This window comes from Numida meleagris, chromosome 8 (assembly GCF_002078875.1).
Source record: "Numida meleagris isolate 19003 breed g44 Domestic line chromosome 8, NumMel1.0, whole genome shotgun sequence".
NCBI classification, from domain to species: Eukaryota; Metazoa; Chordata; class Aves; order Galliformes; family Numididae; genus Numida; species Numida meleagris.
In genome coordinates, this window is record NC_034416.1 from 12,702,873 (window position 1) to 12,719,102 (window position 16,230).

Below are 16,230 nucleotides of genomic sequence, written 5' to 3' on the forward strand. Positions count from 1 at the left end.
GGCACTGAAAAAATAATCTTCCTGTTGCTGTGTGTGCGCCCTCCCTGCAAGTGAGGTGGGAACAGAATGGGAGAAGCACTATCTACAGGAATTCTACTTGCACTGTGCTTAAGTTTTGCCTCTTAAAACATCTGTGGTTCAGTCTGCCTCACTAACCCTTCTAAAGAAATGTAAACTGGCAAAAGGTTGGGTTCACTGAGCAGCAGGGATTAAGGTCAAAAGACAAATGTGGCTCCCTTTGATTTGCACCCTTCCAAAGCATTCAGTGCAGGCTCTATCAGTCAGATTAGGCATTCATCTGTTTGCCATCTTTGTCCTTCTGATCTGTGGCAGTAAGTACAATATGCAACGTGTAAACTAGCTAGGTATCTCATTTTAGTACAACCCTGAAAAATGGATAGATCAAAACGATACAGTCCGTTACTCCCATTACAAAGGTCCGTGTTCTAGGAAATGCAGGATTATCCTGTGCCCTCAAGCCCAGCACAAGCAGGTGCTGCTTACTTCTTGTCCAGTGGCTGAAGGTGAGCGTCCTGCCGGCCTGGCTGCTGCAAACAACACTGTTAGGACAAGGCAGCAGGATTCTGTGAATCCATTCCTTGGTACAAACGAACTTTCTCTACTCCAGATAATAATTCCAGTTAATTAAAGTTGCGTAAGGCTTCCAGAGATAGCCCGTGCTCAGGGGAAAACAGTGTAAGACCTAGGAAATAAGAATTCACAAGTATAATAAATTAACCAAAAATGGTTTTAATGCAGTCCTTGCCTGCGGTACAGTACAAACCATGCAGGCTTTCTAGTATAAACCATAATAGAAAATGACAAAGCAGAATGTACAGTATATTCACCTGTAGAAACCATACAAACACGTGGGAATGCTAGTGAAACATACACAAAACAATCATATTAAAGACATTTGTTGAACAGTAAAAACAAGTATCCAAAGCTTTTGTAAAAACGCATTTGATATCAAAAGTATCAATGCTGGCAACAGCATTAAACTCCTGAACTCTACTAAACATCCACATGCTGTCAGCAGACTGTGCAATGTTCCCTGGAAAACATTTGCTTTCTACAAAATTAAGGGATCAGAAATTAGTATTAAACAACATAGCTCTGAGTGTCATTCCTTTGTTGAACAGAGTAGTGTTAACTATGCAGGTTTTGCAGACTCGGGATTTTTATAGATACCAACACCAGGCCATACTGGTTACCTCTCAAGCAACTGAAAGTAATAAATCAATAAAATGAACCTTATTATACTGTTTCAAATAATTCAGCAGTTACTGGCACAGAACCTGAGAAGCCAGTCCTCCTTGATGTGAAAAGCTCTTTACACTACAGTGGTTTACAGAGAAAGTCCTGGCCCAGCTGAAGAGGTAGTATCTTGGCTCTCAGATGGAGCTGACCAGTCCCAAAGCAGCTGTTGGTTCGTGTCCTGCTTCATGCAAGGTTTTCCACCAAATCAAAACCATCAACTGACATTAACGAGCCAAAGTGCTTTACTTTAAAGCAACATAAAAACTGCTTCTAATGCTGAATTCTAACATACAGAGAGATTTTGAAATCTAATCCTGAGAGTTAATTAAGTTTTATCTTTGAGATACCCACTTGCAAATCGACAAACGATTCTCAGCTGAAAAGCAGCTGAACAGGGAGAGTAATTTACAGCAGCTTCTCTGTTTTCTGTGTTGCTAGCCAGAGGGAAGCTGTACTAGAGGCTCCCTGCTCCAACACTGTGATCAGGAATCAGCTGGAATAGCTCAGGTCGAGGCGATCAGTGCACACAACAGGAAGTTACAAGTGAGCATCACTGCAAAGAAGAATACCTGCACATGGAGTTCATTCAAAGCAGCACAAGTGTCCCACGTACCTCTTCACATCATCTCTAAGTCAGAAATACCTCCTCTGCTCCTCACTGGAGGCCACGTCTGCACCAACCCAGGGGCTTCATTACATCAGCAGGATGCCAGATGCTGATATGAGAATCTCATACAAATCCTGGGTCCTCCAGGAACAGGCAGGGAAAAAAACCAGGCCAGCGTTTTCAAAAATCCACTGGAATTTCATTTCTCTTGTAGAGGAGAGTGGTGATCTGCACACAGCTCCAGAACGGAGACAGACAGGACAAAGACCTTTTTCCTTCCTGCAGCCCCAACAAGAAGCTTAAGCCCACTAAGTCCTGAGATTCCAGAAATTCCATCAGGTGTAACGCCTCTCAGTTACATCAGCTGTTTGATACTAGCATTTGATGCAGCCTATTGTGGCTTTTTTTTTTTTTAAGGACAGTTGAAATAAGAACCAAGGATGATCCCTTTATCCTTTCTTTTTCCTGAACAGAAACCTACTTTGTTTTAAAACAGTGGTTGATATTCATTAAAGCTTTAGCAAATACTGCTGTAAATCTTAAAACCTTATGCAGAAAAAAAATACGTATTTCAAGCAGCATGAAGGCGTAACCAGCTTATATGCTCATATTTGAAAAGTAAACTTACATTTTGCTTCACATGGCTTACAATTCAAACTGAAGCTAGAAAACGAATAAAGATTTTAGGAAACAGAAAAGCAATGCAGGAAGTTGGATCCCACTGCTGTGAGCAAAGCAAGCTGAACAAAAGGAATCACAAACCGGTCCCTGACAAACATGAAGATTAGTTAGAAATAAAATACATGGCCCAGCCGTTCCAAGTGACACCTACTCACCTTGTTAGTATCCAAACAAAACAGCACAAGCAGCTGAAAGCTGAGATATTTCAACTATATCTTCAGCAGGAAGAGCAGAAGGGAAAAGAGAAAAAGTAGAGCTAGAACAAAACTAAGGGCAGCCACAATCTCAATGTTAATTACCAGAAAAGGAAATAAGCATTAAGCAGGAAGAGTACATCGTAATGCCACAGCCTGGACATGCTCATCACAGCCCAACTGTTTGACAGACCGTTATTTTAATGAAAAAAGCCACTCTACCATGGAGATGCTTTAATTGATGGCTTCGGAACAAGTGCTCTGCAACAAAACAGAAGCTGATAGAATTGGAAAAATATCAATAAAATCAAGCTATTTTCAAGTAGTATGGATCAATTTCTAAACTTTGTACCAAAAGAGTTATGGACATGAAAATGTGACTCTGAGTTAATTAATTCTGGCTTAATAAACAAGATCAACAGTACCTCCTTAGCCTGCTAATTCAACACTCATGAATGAGCCAGCCATGCAAACAGCAAATCTGTGCTGCTGGCTTAACAACTACATCGGAGGCAGCTGGTCCCTGAATACATTGCAACACATCTTCCTTTATATCTAACTACAGGGAAGAAAAGGTTAATTTCTATTTTTCCCTGACATTTTACATTCATATTATGTTACAGACTTTACACATCAAGTTTTGTAACTACTACTAAGTTGTGCTTTCAGTCCACACCAGCATACAGAATATAAAAACTACAGCTCTTAAAGATTTTGCTGAATCACATTTCTGGTTTGTTCCAGGAAGTAAACATTCATTGCTGTAGTGCTATTAAAAAGCTCCCCGGGCCCCATCGGCTACAGTACACTACATGCACTAGTACAGCCTACTAAAACATACAGTACTACTCCTTGCTCAGAGGAATACAATCTTATTCTACTCCAAAAACACTGTACCAATTCAGCAAAAGAAAAAAAAAAACGCAGTGCAGTGATGCTTATTGAAGTCCTAATTCCCTGGACAACACTCACCGGCCAAAGATAGGACGTAGCATAATACAATCTGCAGAGGCATCAATATGATGCCTTCCCTAAGAGTACAGCCTACCTGAATGTAAATGGGAGGAACGGGAGAGGTGAGGAGGTGGTTGCTAGTAATGAATTATTTCGGAGCATTAGCCTAAGAGAACAGGGATATGACAGGGCAGCAGGTATCACAGTAAAATCCAGCAAGAGAATTCTTTCACACGATGGCATCCACTTGGAAAAGTCCTCACTCCCACAATATGAAGCATTTGTAAAATGCTTAAACAGAGGGAGGCCAAAGGCAAGGTATGCCATCCACAGGCTGAATTCTCACACTACTGTACCCTGATTTAAGTGAACAAAGCTCACTGTTGTGTTCGGTATTTCCAGAGACACTCCAGGTGTGCGATACTGAGACACGGCACCTCACTGCAGCCGTGTACACTGCTACCTGATGACAGCTGGTAGAATTACAGCTTCTGGTGGCTGTACTCCAGCTCCCACATTCCTAGCAAAGCAGTCTGGACAGTACCCGGCAGCACGGCGGGCAGCCCGAGGCCCAACGTGCACTACCGAGCATCGCTGTGCCCGCAGCCTGCTGGCAGCACAGAGCGCTCTCCCACTTCCCTTGGCTACATGAAGCTAGGCCAACACAATTGCTCTCCACGGACAGATGCTTCCACAACTCCTGGCAGTCTGATATACACTGAGGACAGAAGTTACTTCGGGCCTTTTCCACAATACGTCACGCGGATCAAGCCTACAGGACCACACCAGTGAAAGTGGAAATGGATTTTACCCCTCAAAGAGCTATCTGCATGTTAAAAAAAAATGAACATGCACTCAGCTGAATACTTCAGCTGTTCTGTTACCTGCAGCAGTGCCTGCAGACAGCCTGAAGCATTTGTTTTCCAGTGGACTTACCTAGCAGATTTGACAGAACCTGTGTATACTACATTCTTTGTGTGCAACTTTACTTCAGAATCTAAGAAAACAAAGCCAAGTAATAAACTAAGTAGGAACCCAGCTTTAAAGCCATAGGTAGCAGGAGGTGCAGTCAAAATCACTGCTTTAATGCTGCCCAGATCTCTAATGAACAGGTTTCTTAAAGGCCAAAAATGCCAAGTGAAAAAACAGTGTTCTCCTCATTAGGTCATCTGCAGTGACGTTTGAAGCATCAGGTGCAATAATGCACCGAGCAAACAAACCTCAGCAGCAGTAGCTGGAGGAACAGTTTCCCCCCAGGGATCCAGCTACTCAGTCACAGCTTCAGTGAACAACCCCCAGACTGTTTTCACTGCAGCTTTCTGCATCAGCTTTGACCTTGGGAGGCAGAGGAGCCCGCCCAGCTGTCCTGCTTTCAGCAGGGATGGAGTTGATCTTTCTTCTGTAGTGGCTGCTATGATGCAGTGTTTTGGCTTTAGGAGAAAAGCAGTGTTGATAAAACACTGATGTTTAGCTGCTGCTGGGCAGTGCTGTGTGGAGCCAAGGACCTTTCAGTTTCTCCACTCCTCATACTGCCCTGCCAGTGAGGGGACACTGGGAGCTGGGAGGGCACAGAACCACAACAGCTGACCTCAACTGGCCAAAGGGATATTCCACACTATAGGGCACCACGTGGAAAAAACCTTCAAAAGTCATGGGGAATTGGCTGGGCAAGCAGCTGCTGCTCAGAGTCTGATGATAGATACATAATTATCATTACTGCTATCCTTTTTCCTCTTCCTTTTCTGTCTTAGTATATAATTTTTATCTCAACCTATGAGTTCTACTTTATTTCTTTTTTTGCATTTCTCTCCCCCATCCCACTGGGGGGGTGAGCGAGTAGCTGTGGGGGGTGCTGAGCTGCTGCTGGCTTAAAGCACAGCACCCACTGCCCTCGAATTCAGCATACACTGTACAAATACTCAGCACAGAGTAAGTGTCTCTCTTTCAGTTAAGCAGAAGAGAACAAAATGGAGTCTGTTCAGTCACTCAGACGCACCAGAATGTTTTCTACTTCACTATTTGTTTCATATTCCATCCTGAAGCACTCAAAAACCTGACTGCTGCAGGTACTGAAGTGGCTCTGAGCTAGCACACTGTTTATCATTTTTACCTGCATGAGTGTTCGTGCAGCTGAGCTGCTTTGAAGAAAAAGGAAAATTTGCCGTAACTAACTACAAGCAAGTTTATTTAATAAGAGTAAGATAGGAAAAGATGCCAAAGCATCATTTAAGTATTTGGAAACCTTTAAAGCTGCTTCTAAATCTGATCTGGATAGCTGCGTTATCATAAGGACATCTGTTTGAATAATAATCATGAGACAAAAACGGATTTTACTTACTAACTAACGAACAGTGCTGCAGCTAGCCAGCAAGCGGGGATGCCGCCTGCAGTTCTTCAGGTAGCTCTTCTGCTGCTTTGCTTGGCAGAGAAACGGCATGAAAATAATGATGCAGCTGTAAACAGGACCAAAACTCAGAAAGACACAAGAACCTGCTCAGAAAACTCTCGTAAATCCACACAGATTCACACGCAGCTTTGATATTACTATCTGAAAAACACACTTCAGCTGGCAGAATGGAACAGTCAGCAATTTATCCTCCTGCTTTTATATGCAAGGAATTTAGAGTTTTAAAGGCACAAATACACAAGTAACGGTGCTAAGTTCCTACACGTTTCCTACTGCAATTAACCGGGACCTCCTTCTCACAATCCCCCTCCAGAATACATTTTACCAGAAATGACGTGATCAATTCTACTGCTGCCTTTCACAGCTTAAAACTCAGCACGAGATTCATATCAGAAATGCAAGTTTAGATTTAACAAGAGAAATAGTCTCAGTGGTAAGCAGCCACCTGGCGACAGAACCACCCAACCGAAGCGGCTGTAGTAGGAACATTCCAAGAGCATTCTGTAAAACTCTAAAGAGAAAACAGAGTAACTTAGACCGGGAGAACCCGCCCCAATTTTCAAGAACTACACTTGAGCAGTAGTACTTTTTGCAGTCTATTGCCTGTGCTACTCCTAAGCACAGTCTGACGTACAAAACACCGTGTCCAAAGGGCATGGTTTATACTAGGTAGTTAAACGTCTACTCATCAACAAAACATCTCTGCACGTCTCTTCTGTCTCACTGACACACTTCCACTGGTAGCACAACAGAGGAAAGAGGAGAAGAGTCGTAATCTGTAGCCAAGGCCTATCACCAACAGATACTGAGAGCAGGCGATTACTCACGACAACTGCTTCTGTAGTCAGAGCCCACACGAACAGGCTGATGAACGAACACAAAACCAGGATAGAAAACGCTAACAAATGATCTTAAAAGCAGTATACCAATTCAGTAAACATGCACCTCATTGAAACAGGAGAGATGGAGTCGCCAGGTCTGGACCATGCAGATAAAATAGTGACTTGGATCTAGAAAAATACATAAAAATCCTGCCAGCAAATTCTCAGTTCCACTCCACACAGTACAGATAGCAATACATTCCTCTGACTGCAAATGGAGCAAGATAAAGAATCTAATCACCTCTTGGGGCTGAAAAACCTTTTAAATATCAGTCAATACATCTACGGAGGAAGAGGTTTGAGATAATTCAGTACATCAAAAGTCTCTTCAGCACTATGGGACTAAAACCACCTCGGCAGAATGCAAACCCCAAGCTACTGCGGGAGCTAAACATTCAGCACACATTTCCAATGCAGGTGTTTCAAATCTGCACCTTCCTTTCTGACTCCACAAGGTTTTCCATGGAACACGGGCCCGGGAATGAGTTGATAATGCTCTAATTACCGTGCAAACACTGTCCTTTTAGCCCTAGCAATTAATGCACATTGTGCTGCCTAAAATTCCTGTTTGCGCTTTAGGTAACCGTAAGTAGGATTGAAGGGCACTGTAACACAAACTATAAGATATTTACACTCTCCTAGAAAAAAAAGCATCTGTGGCCACAATATTCTTGAATCTTAATACTGGCAATGTGATCGTTCTGTTTTCATACACAGTTGCACATGTATATATACACGTTCAGCACTTTTTCTTTCAACACACATATATCAACTATCAATTTAGTGCCAAATTTAAGTGAGTCTACAGACTCTCATTGAGTTGAACAGACTCAGAACTTTAAACATTCTAGAAAATGCCACTTGGCTGAGAAGGTTAGAGCATCAGCCTCAGTATAAATACCATCCCCAAGAATATTATGGCTTGGAAGAATTTTGAGAACTCAAGTCCCTGACGTTTGCAAAATGAAAAGGCCTTTGGAAATGCACTCGCATCAATACTTTTTTTTTAAACCTACTTTGAATAAAAAATATATATTATTTATAAAATAAAGAGAGCAGGCCAAGGAAGACTGGCCAGAATCACTCCGTAAAACTGTTCCATTCACTCCATAACTTAAACTTATAAAGCCTTGAAACATCTGGATAGCAGGATATCTGGAGAAGCACTCTAGAATGCAGATTCCAATCAAATGATACTTCTTGATGCTTTTACATCGTGAAGATCCACTTATTTTCTGCCTCTCAAAACTGAAGTCCATGCAGAGAGAAGGGATGTTGACTCCTGAGAGGGAAGCTGAAATTTAAATAAAGAAAAATGTGCAATGCAAACCCTGATTTGATGAGGAATATATGTCTGCCTAATCTTAACTTTGAGCATCATTTTAAAGTCATGTAGAATCACAGGGAAAATGCTGCTTTATTGCTCCCTCAGTGGAATGGCAGTATGTAGTTCTCAATGACTACCTACAGAAGAAACACTTTTTTATTTTTTTTCCTCAGTGGCAAAGAATGGAATTGCATCTACAACATGCAAGAAGCCCATTTGTAAAAATCCCAAGTTGCTCTACTGATGTGCAGAACTAAGCAGTGGATTACACTGCTTTAACATACAACACCGAGTTATTTAACATCCAGGGCAAGTAGACAGGAAAGTTCTACCAAACTATTCCACCTCCTGAAGAGGGACAGTAGAAGATATCCATTGAATCTTGCTCAACAGTACTCTACTGTGAAAATACTTCACGGAGACCAAAGAGGACACTGTCTGCAGCTTAATGCAAGAGTGTGCATTTCAGGATACCCCCACACTGCTTTGAAAGTCAGAACAAATTAGTGTTCTGTGTTAATGCCCTGGCAGCAGCACCTTCCACAAACCAGATCATCTGTTGTTGTATCCAAGTTTCTTAAGAATGAAGAAAAATGAACAGAGTAATGGTGATGTGGGCATTACAAGCTACTTCCACTTATTCCCAAGTGAACTGAGCACACAGCGTGGTTGTTCTCAGTTTTTTCAAGAGCGTATCTCCACCTTCCCACACCTTTCATGAAACACAGAACAAATTCCCATTCTTGTAACTGAATAGCTTAGGGGAAAGAATCATTCCTGCTGCATTCACCAGAGGAGCTGCAGGGTTTGTACCTCCCCCTACAAGCAGTGCTTTTGGCACTTGCACAAAATATCCAAACATACAGCCCAGGGCTATCAGGCAGACACTATTTTTCTTTTAGGTTCTCTTAAACAATGTATTTCTGCACAAGGTGGAGATGTACTGGTGAAATACTACCATGCATAGTTGTGCTGCACCAAAGCTTTTGGTGCATTAGATGACTGTCAAGTGTCATGAGAGATAGGTAAGTGCTAAAATCAAAATCTGTTCAAGATTACCTTCCAGATTCCCTGCAGAGCGGCTGCTTTGAAGATAAGAAAGAAAGATATACTGACCTTTCTGAACAAGCTTTCTACTGCTGCCATTTTCAAACCGCTACGTCTCCCTTTCTATGGCAAGGGATGCAGCTTCACCGGAATCTGTACAATAAAAGACAAAGTAGTTAGATAAGTAAATCTGTTTTTCTCACTAAGAATATATTTGTCACTAGATGTGGGAGTGTGTTGTTAAGAATCATTGCAAATAAATTAGACAATCACTTGTCAGAGCTAACGGAACGGCAGTTTTTTAAGAGAGATTACTTTATTATTGGCTTCATCTATTTCATAACCATGTCACAAATTCTGAAGCCGCTATGACAAATAAAAATCTTTCAGTTTTAATGGAACATTTCAGACCATTCTGATTAGAAAATTATACTGCTTTACTTCTACTGTGTGAGATGTAATCTGGACACTCTTAAGCTTAGAGAACTTCATTTGCTGATGACTTCCAAGAAAAAAAAAAAAAAGCACTGGTGAGAAAACAAGGAAGAGTAAAAGAACATTGTTTCTGTCTACAATGCATTCTCCCCAAACTGTTCTATCAGAAGGGAGTGAGGGCACCAGAGCTTAATGAACAAGGAAATCACGTTCTGTACTAATGCAACTGTATTCAGAGAAGTGGTAGAAATACATGCTAATATACTAACACATGGTAATGTACTAATACATGGAAATATTACTACATGGAAGTAGTTCAGATCAGATGTCAAAAACAGAAATTTCTACCAAAAACTTGTATAGAGAGGTCGAGGCAGTCAGGCTCCTTTAATCTGGTGAAGCAGCAGCTCGGGGTCAATCTGACAGCAGTCTGCAACTACTTGTAGTCTGCTTGAACTAACTGGTCTGAAAGCAGCTCATACTTCATATTTACTTACATATTTTACAGGTAATAGCATCCTGCTAATTGTAGGCAACAATGATATTTTGCTCTACTGCAGAACTGTATTATGACCGTAACTAATGCACAATAATCTCAAAGTAATCTGTATACACATCTATATGTAACCTATATGTAGATCTATCTTCACAGCCTGCCTGAGAAAGAGGGAGATTGTCATACAGTACCTTTCCCCACCTGCATGGTTGAGTAAAACAAACTGCCCTATCAAAAAAAAGGTAGAAGACCAATAAAACCCAAACAAACCACAAAACTAAAAGGCAACCAACAAAACCCTGAAAATATGCAGCATCTGTAGGAAAAAGTTCCAGTTCCCAAATGTACACTTTTGGAGTTGTTCCCCTGACTGCTAAAACCATATCGGTTTTACTAAATACATTTACCCATGACTTCGGTTAAACTGATGCAGATTCCTCCGCAGGTAGCCCTTCGTGATTTAAAAACTGATTAGAATGCAGTCACTGATGCAAGGTTTAGCTTTGCTTTATGATAATCTTCTGCCAGACAGTTTAAACATTTAAATCACGCCTGCATTCCAGAGATGCAAATCTATTCTTTTGTCTCAGTTTACTGCGCTGTGCAATGCACCACTTCACTGTCTGAGCCATCTCTGCTCTCCTCCAACATCTAAGCAGCTTTTAAAATTTCTCGATGGATAGAAATATAATCCTTACAATCACAACAGATGACTTCTCTGCTCAAAGGACTGCTCTGCCAAATTAGCTGGTATCTCAGGACATGTTGCTCCTTTAATTAGGCTCCTACCAATTTGAATTGAAATTCAAAGCAGATGCCTTCAGACACCTGAAGCTTCATCGCATCAAGAGAGATCAGCAGCTTCCACCTATTGCTCAGGATATGCTGGCTTCTGCTGGAAACATGTAGCTCAGTACAGATGACAAATTTTTGAAGAGAGAACAATTTGGGAAAGATTTGATTCACACCGAACCCTTCTGTACAAGTTAAAATGAAACATTATTAAATTATTAATCACTCTAAGAGATCAGATGTTGCTATAAGTGCACAGAAATGGCTGTGCTATCCCGGGCTCCATGAGACAAAGAGTGCGGCATTCACAGCATTGACACATCCACGTCCTCAACCAACACGTCAAATGCATTATAGATGAATTCTCTGAAAAGATCTGATAACCTTATAAGGTGCCAGCATGCGATTTGGGGTAGCTCTCTGGCTAGACAGATTAAACAGATGCCCGTGAATAAGAGATGAGCATTAATAAATCTGTAAAAAAAATCAATTTACCATGTCTCTGGAAGAAGGTGTTTTCAGTCTCTCTCTCACTAAGAAATGAAAAAAAAAACAACCTTCCCCACAATGCTTTTTCCATCTGAATGAAACACTAAAAACCTTAGTGAGTCAGGGTATATGTAACAGAAACCCAGCCTATAGGGGCACATTTAAATATCTGAGGAAAGGACAACCGTATGGATAAGATGACTGAGAAAACTCTGCCTCTGTGAGGTACCATCTTGAGTACTGCATCCAGATCCAGAGCCCCCAGCACAAGAAAGATGTGGAGCTGTTGGAGTGGGTCCAGAGGAAGGCCATGAAGATGATCAGAGGGCTGCAGCACCTCTCCTACGAAGAAAGGCTGAGGGAGTTGGGAGCGTTCAGTCTGGAGAAGGCTCTGAGGAGACCTCACTGAAGCCTTGCAGTACTTTAAGGGAGTTTATAAGCAGGAGAAGGACCAACTTTTTACACAGTGTGATAGTGACAGGACAACTGGGAATGGGTTTAAACTGAAAGAGGGGAGATTTAGGTTAGATGATAGGAAAAAATGTTAACTCAGAGGGCAGTGAGGCCCTGGCATAAGGTGCCCAGGGAATTGTGGATGACCCATCCCTGGAGATGTTAAGTTCCAGGTTGGATGAGACCCTGGGCAGCCTGATCTGGTGGGGGGCAACCAGCCCATGGGTTGGAACTAGACGATCTTTAAGGTCCCCTCCAACCTAAGTCATTCTATGAAAATGGCCCAAGATGGAGCTGCCTCACCTCCTTGCTTTCAGTTAGAGATTCTCGAGGAGAGAACAAGCCCAAGTGCCCTTTATGTTCAGCAAACCTGGTATCCAAGTGACCTGATTTTAAAATGTCTTTATGCAGACACAAAATAATCAGAGTGGAAGCAACACAGTGCAATAATGCAATTGGGCAGGAGAACACCACACAGGTGCTTAACCAAGCTCCTGTGCTCCTCCCTTTTCATTATTTCTATGGCATTTCACTCTCCCTTCCGCACGAGCCTGGAGTGAGGGACTGATGAAGGGAGCCCTCTCTAGTCCTGCTACACAACAGAGCTGCACGAGCAATTACAGGTGGAACTCTAGGAGACAGACTCCACTGAAACACAAGAGGACAGTTAGTTATTATTCTGATCCTGGTGCAGCTGGCAGTGCAGTCTCCTAAGACTGCAGGACTGAAATCACAGATCACCAAGGTTGGAAAAGACCCCCAAGATCATCCAGACCAACTGTCTCCCTACCAGCAATATATCCCCACTAAACCATGTCCCTTAGGACAATATCTAATCATTTCTTGTGCACCTCCAGGGTTGGTGACTCAGCCACCTCCCTGGGCAGCCCATTCCAGCTCCTGACCACTCTTTTGGAGAAGTTTTTCCTAATACCCAACCTGAACCCCACCCTGGCACAACTTGAGACCACTCCCTCTCGTCCTGTTGATAGTTACATGGGAGAAGAGGCTGATCCCCCCTCACCATAACCTCCTTTCATGGAGTTATAGAGAGCTACGAGGTCACCCCTGACCCTCCTCTTCTTCAGACTGAATAATCCCAGTTCCCATATCTGAACTTTCGTGTTTACTCAGCTCCTGCTTTGTCTAGGTGATGAACAAGCAGGTGATAGGAAAAAGAACAAACCTGGTACCTTTCCTTATACATCTCTCCCGCCCCCCAGCATCTTTTATATTGATAAAAATGACAAGCAGACATTTGTTATCTGCGCAGGCAGAATGGAACATTAATGAGTTCAGAGAAGATGCTCCAAAAGTTGCATATGAAAACAAATTGAACAAAAATATTTTACTTGTGTTATTGAATTAATTGTGACCCTACCCAGTGGTCATGGAAAGACGCAGAACCTGCAGAGTGCAAGATCTGGGCACCCTTGTCTCCTACCAAGCTTTTTGCTGAAAGCTCTTGTGCCTCACTGTGCTTGTGATACTGGATCACAGACAAGACTGAACGCTGCATTTCTGCTGTGAGCTGCTCCCAGACCTGCAGCACTGCCCACAGGAGCATCCAATAGTGAACCAGCATCCATATACTAACAGCTAGCCACCCATTCACAGTGCGTGTTCAGCCCATTTTCTCGCTCTTCTGTCTTTATACTGTCTCAGGTTGGCTTTTATAAGACAGTAAGACATTCTAATTCTACCACTGTTACAGTTCTACAGGCTCTTGGAATAAAATTACAAATCATTTTTTACACTGACAAAGACTAGCTATTTTATAAGCACCACAAACTGTGGAACTTCATCTAAGCTCCAAATCCAGATTCCGGGATCTGGCTTGGCCAAAGTTCATATCACTGTCAAACATCTTCATACTTAGGGATTTTTTTATTTAGAGAGTTTTTATACTTTGTAAAAGTTGGAAGAGCTTCAGATTAATTTCTAAAGGAATTATAAGCAACACGCAGAGATACCATATTTTGTTATTTTTACAGTCAAGTTGTGTTACCTTATCACTGCCAAAATATATTGAACAAAACAGGAGGAACAGATAGTCTTCTAGCACACAAACACTAACTAATTAAAGCAGTTTATCTGCAGTAAAGCTGAAATAAATCTCTTCAGTTCTATTCACAAAAACCGGGATAGTACATTTTCCCAGCAGGATGTGCAGCGTGCCTTGGAAAAACCACAGACTGTTTATTTCGCAGTGGAGTAACTTGAACTAGCAGTTGCAAGTAAGACCTAACCAGAGACTGAAGTGCAAATACCGTGCTGTTTGGATTAAATAGCTCGTCACACAGTATTTCACACACGTATACAAGAAGTTCACATGGAAAATTCTTGTTTCCCCTTTTAACCAAGACTGTTGGTTTTCTCATGGGTTCCTAAACATATGTTGAGCTCATATCATTAGAACATATACCATGAAAGGGAACATTACTGCAAAGTTTCTGAAAAAGCCATACTTTCACCATTCAGTAAAAAAAAAAAACAACACATGGTGATTGCGGTATTTCTTTCAAGGGAATCTAATTGTCTTTCATAGAATCACAGAATCGTTTGAGTTGGAAGGGACCCTTAAAGGCCATCTGCTCCAACCCCCCTGCAATGAGCAGGGACACCTCCAGCTCCATCAGCTGCTCAGAGCCCATCCAGCCTGACCTTGAGTGTCTCCTGGGATGGGGCACCACCACCTCTCTGGGCAACCTGTGCCACTGCCTCATCATTCTTATGTAGAAAACTTCTTTCTTATACCCAATCTAAATCTCCCCTCTTTCAGTGTGAAACCATTTCCCCTTGTCCTATCACAACAGACCCTACTAAAGAGTCTGTCCCTTTCTTCCATATAGTTTCTTCTTGTACTTCCTATAACGGTGTAGCAGCGTTGCTGAGTTATTGTTACTATAAATGAGGGTGACACCCTTGGTCCTCAAAAAAAAGCCAAAAATGAGCTCTTGCTAAACTTAGTGGCAGGATTTTGAACCCTCGAACGCTGTCTCTGACATCAACCCTGATTTTCTGATATATACTGTATTCTCCAAAGACCAAAGGTCTGATGATAAACATGGAAGAAAAATAACCCTCAAGTTTAAGCAGAGAATAGTAATCAATCAGAGAAGAGTAATAAATCATTAAAGTAATTTTGGATGCATCTAGCAAAGATCAATGAATGGATTCACATAGAAGGTTGTTTTCCTAATAGGACATTCATAGGATAAAAAGTACGTAACCATTTTGGAAGCTGATCAAATCTATTGTATAAACAAGGCAGTTCACCTAGAACTGCTCTTGGCATATGTTTATTTTATGAAGATGACATAGCACATAGCTAGGTACTGTCTAACTCACAGATGTTACAGCATCAACACCAGATGAATTTCTGAACTACCGTACTAAGGGTGAACAAATGAAGTATGAAGTAGCTTCCTAAATGTAAAACCACATCCAGGTGCTTGCATACACATAGTCAAACTTTCAGAGGAGAAATGCGCATAAAATACTTCTTGGTCTTTTCATTTTTGCAGAAACAACTTCACGCCTCCAGTAACTGTGCTGCGTACAACAACATTTACACATAAGTACACTCAGTTTGTGGAGATTTCAATTCCTCTCTGCAGCACCTGAGTAACCACCTCTTAGTACATCTAATTGCAAGTAGAAAGCTACAACTATATTAAAAAAGGGAACCGGCTTCAAAGAAGGGCTTATTTTTAGTCTGTATTCATTACCCAAGCCAGAGACGCTTAGTGATTTAGCCAACACTTTTAATTTAATTTGATTAGCTGCTGTTATTCATGCATTAGTCAATGCAGGTCAAGACACAACTCATTTCCTTTAGGGCTGCCTTACCATGAGGCTCCTCATCTATTCCGTCATCTTCCCACTGTTCTTCGTTTGATAGGAGAGGATTCTGAGCCTCACACAAAGCTCTCATTGGGAAAAAATGTCCATCACCCTGGCTGCACAGCAAAAGACCAAGAAAGATGCTGTAAATAACAGCAATTTTGAAGGACTATAGTTTCTACACTTTCATCTGCAACATTTTCTTTTGCCTGAATATCTGATGTTTACTTAATATGCTATTAAGTTGTGAAAAACACTGTGTTTATTTTTTGTCGTAGCTGAGGTACCAAGTGTTACCAGCGAGCAGTTTCAGACTGAATTCCTTCAAACTCTTCAGAGACTAGAAGTTAAAGCCTGCAGT

General features: G+C 41.7%; 1 protein-coding gene across 3 annotated transcripts in view; it reads right to left on the bottom strand.

Annotated features, from left to right (window-relative positions):
- Positions 730 to 16,230, bottom strand: part of ZDHHC15 (zinc finger DHHC-type containing 15) — a 28,439-nt gene continuing 12,938 nt past the window's right edge. For 2 of the 3 annotated variants that reach the window (XM_021405796.1, XM_021405797.1), the window contains 3 exons: positions 15,876 to 15,985; positions 9,428 to 9,511; positions 731 to 8,278 (listed from right to left, as the gene is read on the bottom strand). In XM_021405796.1, the coding sequence (XP_021261471.1) occupies positions 9,468 to 9,511; positions 15,876 to 15,985 (154 nt within the window). In that variant the 3' untranslated portion in view covers positions 731 to 8,278; positions 9,428 to 9,467. Of the gene's footprint in view, positions 8,279 to 9,427; positions 9,512 to 15,875; positions 15,986 to 16,230 lie in introns of all 3 variants that reach the window. The other variant, XM_021405795.1, reaches the window with a different exon arrangement.